The sequence below is a fragment of the Sinocyclocheilus rhinocerous genome, unplaced genomic scaffold, assembly GCF_001515625.1.
Source record: "Sinocyclocheilus rhinocerous isolate Xijiao unplaced genomic scaffold, SAMN03320098_v1.1 scaffold7543, whole genome shotgun sequence".
Taxonomy (NCBI): Eukaryota; Metazoa; Chordata; class Actinopteri; order Cypriniformes; family Cyprinidae; genus Sinocyclocheilus; species Sinocyclocheilus rhinocerous.
The window spans coordinates 18594-26628 of NW_015667492.1; the positions used below are offsets into that span (position 1 = coordinate 18594).

An 8035-nucleotide genomic window follows, 5' to 3' on the forward strand; every position below is an offset into this window, starting at 1 on the left:
AAAAAATTGACCCTTATGACTGGTTTTGTGCTCCAGGGTCACATTTTGTAATGCTTTATTTAACATCACAACTCAAAAAACAAAGAATATGGTAGTAATCCATTGGGTTTCTCATATATATTGCTTCTTCTTCATATACGAGTGTGATTTGAGCTTGAATAACATCCAATAGTCCAGTAACAACTTTTTATTAAGACTAAATCGTCTGAAGAGCATACGCATTGAGAGTAGATAAACTGTTCTGGCATCATAAGGGACTTTTCCTCTAGAAAAAGCCATAGAATTATTTGTTTATTATTTTTTCCCCCACTGGTAAATAACCAATTTAATAACCATAACCTTAAAATAACCATACTTGCATCACTGGGATAATTTACATGCACTGGTAAATTCAATAAATTGATCTGTGTATTGGTGTGCTCAATGTTGATGACAAGACAAAATATATATATATTTTTTTTCAGAATATTCAGTCCAGATGGTGATATGAAATTTTCTTTGATGTTTTACAGGAAACTGTTTTTCTTCGAGACATACAATACAATACAATACAAATTTTATTTCTATAGCACATTTAAAACAACTGCCGTTGACCAAAGTGCTTTCCAGCAACATTACATACAGTCACACAATCAAGATTCAACATTAAAATGTAAAACCTGGTCCCTCTAGTCAATTCTAAAAGCTCTACCAAAAAGGTACGATTTCAATCTAGACTTAAAAGCATCCACAGATGGGGAAGATTTAATGTGCATTGGGAGAGGGTTCCATAATCGAGGAGCAGCCACTGCGAAAGCCCTATCACCCTTTGATTTTAATCTTGTTTTGGGAACATAAAGACTCATCTGATTCGAAGATCTCAAGTTTCTTGAATTTTGATAAGGAATCAGTAGGTCAACAATATATTTTGGAGCAATGCCGTGCAACGCTTTAAAAACCACCAGCAAAACCTTAAATTCAATTCTAAATTCTACAGGCAACCAGTGTAAAGAAACCAAAACTGGAGTAATTCTCTCTCTCCTCTTTGTGCGAGTCAAAGTCTGGCAGCAGCATTCTGTACTAATTGAAGACGAGATAATTGACCCTGTGAAATACCTATATATACAGAATTACAGTAATCGATGCGTGATGACACAAACTGTGACCGAAGATTATCAACTTTGTTTACAAAGAATTGCAAAAAACCTTTTGAGTAGCCTTGAGACAATTAGTAGACGCAGAAAAAATCACTTTATTAATCGTACTAAATCAAATATTAGGCTTGTTTGAGTTCTTATTAATTATATTCAATAAATATTTTGCTTTTGCAACCTTCACAATAGACTGAAAATTTGTCAAAGCTTCTCTTAACATATCAAACGATACTTGCAGCCTATCCTTCTTCCATTTTCGTTCAGCCCTTCCGCAAATTTTCCTTGACATATGGATTTCATCATTCATCCACGGCTGTGATTGTTTTTTTGATTCCCTATATTTTAAGGGTGCAATCTCATCTAAAATTTCTGTACAAACCGAATTAAAACAATTAAAATACCCATCCACACTAAGATCCGGAGAAGAAAACTCTAAATCATGACATAATGATGAGGCAACAAAGGCCTTTGAAAATGTATCAACAGTTGAAGTATAGTTGAAGTAAACTTGACAGCAGGACTATGGCTAAGCTCCTGGAAGCAAATGTTAATACACTATTACCTTTATGTATATGCTGCATCATAATCGCACAATTTCATGCACACAGTTATTTATTTTTATTTATTTATTTTGTAGCTAAAAATTAAATTAAAAAAAGCTACTTTAGTATTTGTCAGAACTACAAAAATATGCACAAATATTACTCCCTTTGAACTGACTAATTCAGTAAACCGAAGAAGTATCTAGATGGAGTAAACTTTTTTTTAGAGGAAAAGTCCGTTATGATGCCAGAACAGTTGAACTCCCTCAGTACTGTACGTCACTCTCAATGGACACACTCCTCATATGATTTATTCTTTCTTGCACCACTGTTCACCACAGTTTGTTCTTCACCAAGAAGGGCTTAAAAATAATGTTTTCCAGGGGTCAAGTCAAATAAATCTATTGGGAAATGCAGTGCTGAAATTTCACCTCATATAACAGTAAGCAGGGTCAGAAATTAATGAGGGCTTGGGGGCAAAAATGCCATTAAAATGAATAAAATGCCCCCAGAAATTCAAGATATGGGTGCAAAAATATGAGTTCTTGTTTTTTGTATTTATAATATGGTCCTGCAATACCACACAAGCAAGAATGTGGTGGTTACTGGTGGCCTACTGGCGGTTTTAATTTAGTTTCATATTTAACAATATCACTTTTTAGTAATTTCATTTTGCTATTTTTAATAAACATGGATTATTTTACCGATGTCCTTTTTACGTTTCTGTGCGTTGATCGTGGTAATATCCTTGCTGTCTATGCAGGGTCAGAGAGCTCTCAGATTCCATCAAAAATATCTTAATTTGTGTTCCGAAGATGAACAAAGGTCTCACGGGTTTGGAACGACATGAGGGTGAGTAATTCATGATGATTTTTGGGTGAACTAACCCTTTAAGGATTTGAGAAAAGATACTTTTTTTTTTTCCTTTTGGAAAATTCGTGGTTAATTTGTGTCACTTATGGTAAAAGATCATCGCTACTTAAATGCTTAAAGCTTATGTTATGACTTTGATTCTATGTGGAGAAAGGTCTTTGTCTATCTATCTATGTAATATAATATAATATCTATATCTACCTTTATAATCCTTTGCTTTTGTATAATGAACCTGAAATAATTTTTTCATAACAAAACAGAAAGGCATATGATGCATAACAAACAAAATATGTCTAACTCTCCTGAACACTAAATATACTATTAAAATGTTTCTTAGTTACACAGTATTTTAGTTACATATCCCTCGTTTTTTATTGAATCTTTGTGAAATATATCAAATTACACAAGTTTTTCCGAGATGAGCATGACTGTCTAAACTGGAATCAAATCAGGAATTTTCTTTTTGGTGTCTTTAATCCTCTCAGAGTCATTTTACATGTTGCTTCATGGAGTTCTGAAGCGAGAACAACCTTAGTAAGCTCGTTTCATTTGCTTGCAAAGCTGATTTTTAGTCTTGTGCTGTTAACTTTGCTGCTCAGCGCAACTGTCTGCTGCGTATTTTCTAATAAAGAAATATAGAATACATAGCTCTCCCCAGCTGTTTCATTAACTTTCATTAAGCGTCCCATGTCTCCGAGCACGTTGATGGTTTGCATGAAAAGCTGAGGAGGTAACGCAGCGCAGGAACTCAGTGCACAACTTCACAAGCCTGTGTCTTCTCACTGCAGCACACTAAAAGCAAAGCGACACGGACAAAACTGCTACATTCTAGCACAATATACAATATAGAAATACATTATAATTTTCATTTTCTATTAGGCCTATATTCGTGCTCAGTCTGTAGTGCTCCGGACAAATCTGCTGCCAGAACTGTAATTGTGGAAAACACATAAAAAAACTACTGTTAGGATTTACTAAGCAATGAAAGGGCGTAGACATACTTATTTTTGCAGCCTGCCTTATTGCATATGCATTTGTAGGAGTTTCCCTTTCAGATGCAATATTTATGAGAGGAGAGTATTTAAATAAATCATGCAAGGCAATTTACCAAGGTTTGCAGTAATCATGTGCCCCCCAAAAAAGCATGTTTTAACCCATTTTGTGCCTGGGTTGTTAGCAGATTACACGCACATGATTGTTGGCTCTAGCTAATTTGTGCTGCTCTTGGTGGATTGCATTGGTCATTATGGAACTAATCTGCATCTGTATTTAATTTGCACATTGTCAGTAAAACACCCACAGAACTTTCCACTTCCATTTGTGCTTTTATGTGATTGCGGTCTCAAACTAATTTGTTCCCACTCTGCAAGCATTTCACACCTCTCTCTAGTATGAGACATAGTATTCATTTAATCTTTTGTTTTATTCATCCATGCCTTTATTCTGACATTGCTTGCCAGAGCCAGAGTGTGGCCCATTTTCATAAAACATAACATAAAACATGACTGTATAAATTACAAATTAGTGTTAGGGGTTAAAAAAATCATTTTACAAGAGAACAAAACGGTAACACACATAGAGCACCTCACTTATGGTCAACACAGATGCTCAAACGAGGGTGTGTGAAGCATGAGAACCAGTAAGGTTCGTTCTAGTGTGTATCATACGCCACAGGAGCTTTAGTGTTTACCTTTCTAATGCACTCTATATATGTGTGTTTGTATGTATGTGAAGAAAAGCCAAAATTAAATCTGTTCATCCCGAAATTAAATCTGTTCATCAAATAAAGCAATCGTATCTCTCCACAAGACGCTCTATTGATATGGATTCATTTTTTGACACCTTTATGATGCTTTTGGACCTAAGTTTTGATTACCTGGACTTTAAGAGGGAGGAAGCAGAAACCATATATATATAAATACATAAATTGTGCATTGAAGATTAACCAAAGTTTGTATTGTCCCTTTAAGCTGTGTCGTCAGCAAGTCATTTCCTATGAAGCCTATAGTTAGTGCAGTCGGAGGAAAGCAACTGCAACATCTGGCTCAGCCGTCTCTCGAGTTTTTTGCATACATCAGCATGACATCAGATCAATATTGCTCATCTCAAACGAGCCTGCTGTTTGTGGATATCACAGAAATGAAGTGCTACAAACTAAATTCTACCCGACTCAAAATGGTCAGTGATTTCTCTTATAAAACAGCACTCCAAAAAAAATGTTTATCTTGAACATAATCTGATAGTTTATTCAGCGTATTAAAGTCTCTCCTCCATCGACATCCATTTAAAAAAAGGGTCTCTGATGTAGCTTCCCCAACCACATGTGCTTTTATTTTGGAAAAATTATGCAATACTTTCCACACGATGACTGTTGTTTATAGTTACCATGTCCGTCAGTCTCCAAAAATATAACACAAGTTGTAATATCCACAGCAACATCTACTCATTTCCACAATTCCAATTCCACACATTCAATTCCACCATCCACCAGTAGAGGTCCCAATCACATCTGACGTGCATTCATGATACGCTGCATCTGGAATTCATTAACGCTGTGTGTATATATATTCACTGTGCCCAGCGCTGCCCTACTGCCGGTTTCTCTGGATTATTCAGCTTGATTGCTGATTTGGATTTGTTGGCGCTGCCTTTCTGGTTTTAAGCTCTCCGTTTTTCATCATGAACACAGCAATATGAGGTGCTATGTTTGTGTGTGCTCACTGAGAAAAGTCTCATAAGCCATGTTTATATTTGTGCCATGTAAAGCCCAGATCTATGTGTGAAAGAGGATGTGGTCTTAAAGGCCTCGGCTGTTTTCAGTGCTGCACACAGGGAGAAGTTTTAACACATACGCAAGCATGCACACAGTCATTCAACACCTACTTCATGACTTTTTGTAAATTTCCACACCTTTCAAAAAAAGACCCTTTTTAGAGCACTTTCAAAATGTCAAAAACACACATCATCACGGGATGTAAATGCATGAACGCCACAGATACGCACAAGCAAACACTCGCACACAAAGAGAGAGCGAAGCACTCACAGTGAAGTCGAGGTCTGGGAATAGCAGGAGATCTTGAAGAGGATCTTCTCTGAGCTCAGGTTCAAGCTCTGAAATCACAGCCTCATAGTCCAGAGGGTCGATCAGTTTGGGCTTCTCCTGCTGGGAGATACAAAGAAAAACATATCATCACCAACAATATCAGAATGCAAGAGTGTCAGCACTTTTCACAAGGACAGTACACTTATTTTAAATTTGTACTGAGTGTTAAAACTGCTTAAAGGGGTCATATGATGCGATTTCAAGTTTTCCTTTCTCTTTGGAGTGTTACAAGCTGTTCGTGAATAGATAAGATCCCTAAAGTTCCAAAGACTAAAGTCTCAAAGCCAAAGAGATATTCTTTGTAAAAGTTAAGACTCTTCCATGCCCTCCTAAATCGCCTCATTCAAACACGCCCCCACATGTCTACATCACTATGTGGGAAGATTTGCATAACGCCGCCCAAATGTTCACGCAAAGAAAGAAGGCGTAACTTTTATTCTCGCTGTAGTATTGTATCCACCGCCGCCATGTCGTGGAGACGCTGTGTGTTTCTAAATATGGTAAGGGGCGTAACATTTCCGTCACATGCTTGAGGTATTCATCCAATCACAACGCACTGGATAGCTGGCCAATCAGAGCACACGGCGCTTTTCAGAATCATGAGCTTTGTAAAAATCGACGTGTTTCAGATAGGTGAGGTAGAGAGGAGCGACAATAATGTACGATATGTGGAAAACAATGTGTTTTTTGAACATTAAAAGGCGTAACTTTGATTCTCGCTGTAGTATTGTATCCGCTGCCGCCGTGTCGTGGAGACGCTGTGTGTTTCTAAATATGGTAAGGGGCGTAATATTTCCGTCACATGCTTGAGGTATTCATCCAATCACAACGCACTGGATAGCTGGCCAATCAGAGCACACGGCGCTTTTCAGAATCATGAGCTTTGTAAAAATCGACGTGTTTCAGATAGGTGAAGGTAGAGAGGAGCGACAATAATGTACGATAGGTGGAAAACAATGTGTTTTTTTTACATTAAACCACATTGCATTTCACCAAATACACAAAATAATGTGATTTTTAGCATCGTCATATGACCCCTTTAAATGTATCTATGTATGCGCTTGCATCATCTTCGATGATATAGAGTGTAAATTAGGGTAACCGGCAACACATTATTGGTCCCTTTGCATCAGACTATTACTGGCAACAATGCAACCAAAAGTAATGAAATAAATAAATAAATAAAAATACAAATGAAAATAAACTGGAGGGGGAGGTCTCCGACTCTGAAGGCTGCTATACTTCACAAAATGTCTGATGGTGAAGCTTTAAGTGGAATCAAATCCACTTCAGAATAAAGCTACAAGCATGGAAAACATCCTTCACATCAGGTGGATTTCTCAGCCAAATATGAACCTGAGCCAACAATGTTTATAAGTGTTAAGATCCAATAGACTGACTGATAAAAGGACATGAGCGATGCTCTTCCCAGATTTCTCAACAAAAAATATCAGCAAAAAAACTGTAAATAGATAAACCTTTGTGCAAATAAACTGAACTGTAAGGTTTTGTGTGTTCTATAAAGGGTAATCATATTGTCCATTCAGAAAGTACCTAGATGACACACTGATTGGGGGATTTTCTGCCATGCTTTGTATCAGATCCTCTTCTGCTGTGTCAGGTTGAACAGACATTCATTTTCAGGATTCTCCAGAGATGTTTGATTGGGTTCAAGTCTGGTCTCTGACTGGGCCACTCAAGGACACTCACAGATTCGACCCTAAACTACTCTTGGTTTGTGTGCTTAGTGAACCTTCTGCCCAGTCCGAGGTCATTAGCTCTCTGGTTCATGTTTTCATTAAGGAATGACCAGTTCCCCAGTCCCAGTCTCTGAAAACCACCATCCTTCACCAGCAGAAAGCTATTGTGCAGGTGATAAGCAATGCTTGGGTTCCTCCAAACACGATGCTTGGAGTTGAGGTTCATCAAACCACAGAATCCTGCTCTCCCGGCTGCTCAGTTGGGCGACTAGATCTAGGAATAGTGCTGGTTGATCAAAAAAATTCACTGTGCTATTGGAAAGCCTTAAAGGGATAGTTCTACCAAAAAGGAAAATTCTGTCATTAATTACTCACCCTTTGGAACATAAATTAAGATATTTTTGATGAAATCTGAGAGAACGACCATGGTCAAGGCACAGAAACGTACTGTAGTAAGGACATCGGTAAAATAGTCCATGTGACATCAGTGGTTCAACCGTAATTTTACGAAGCTTCCAGAATACTTTTTTGTGTGCAAAGAAAACAAAAATAATGGCTTTATTCAATTTCTTCTCTTCCGTGTCAGTCTTCGCCGCGTGTTCACAACAGTACCATGACGCACAAAAAGCATTCTTGTAGCTTCATAAAATTACGGTTGAACCACTGATGTCACATGGACTATTT

The 8035-nt window shown here is 37.4% G+C and overlaps 1 protein-coding gene across 1 annotated transcript in view; it reads right to left on the bottom strand.

Annotated features, from left to right (window-relative positions):
* The window catches only part of LOC107733975 (dedicator of cytokinesis protein 10-like), a gene marked incomplete at its 3' end in the record, with an annotated part of 80168 nt that overhangs the window by 13055 nt on the left and 59078 nt on the right, over window positions 1–8035 (bottom strand). Inside the window, exon 2 of the mRNA XM_016545841.1 lies at window positions 5592–5711. Coding sequence (XP_016401327.1) covers window positions 5592–5711 — 120 coding nt within the window. The remainder of the gene's footprint in view (window positions 1–5591; window positions 5712–8035) is intronic.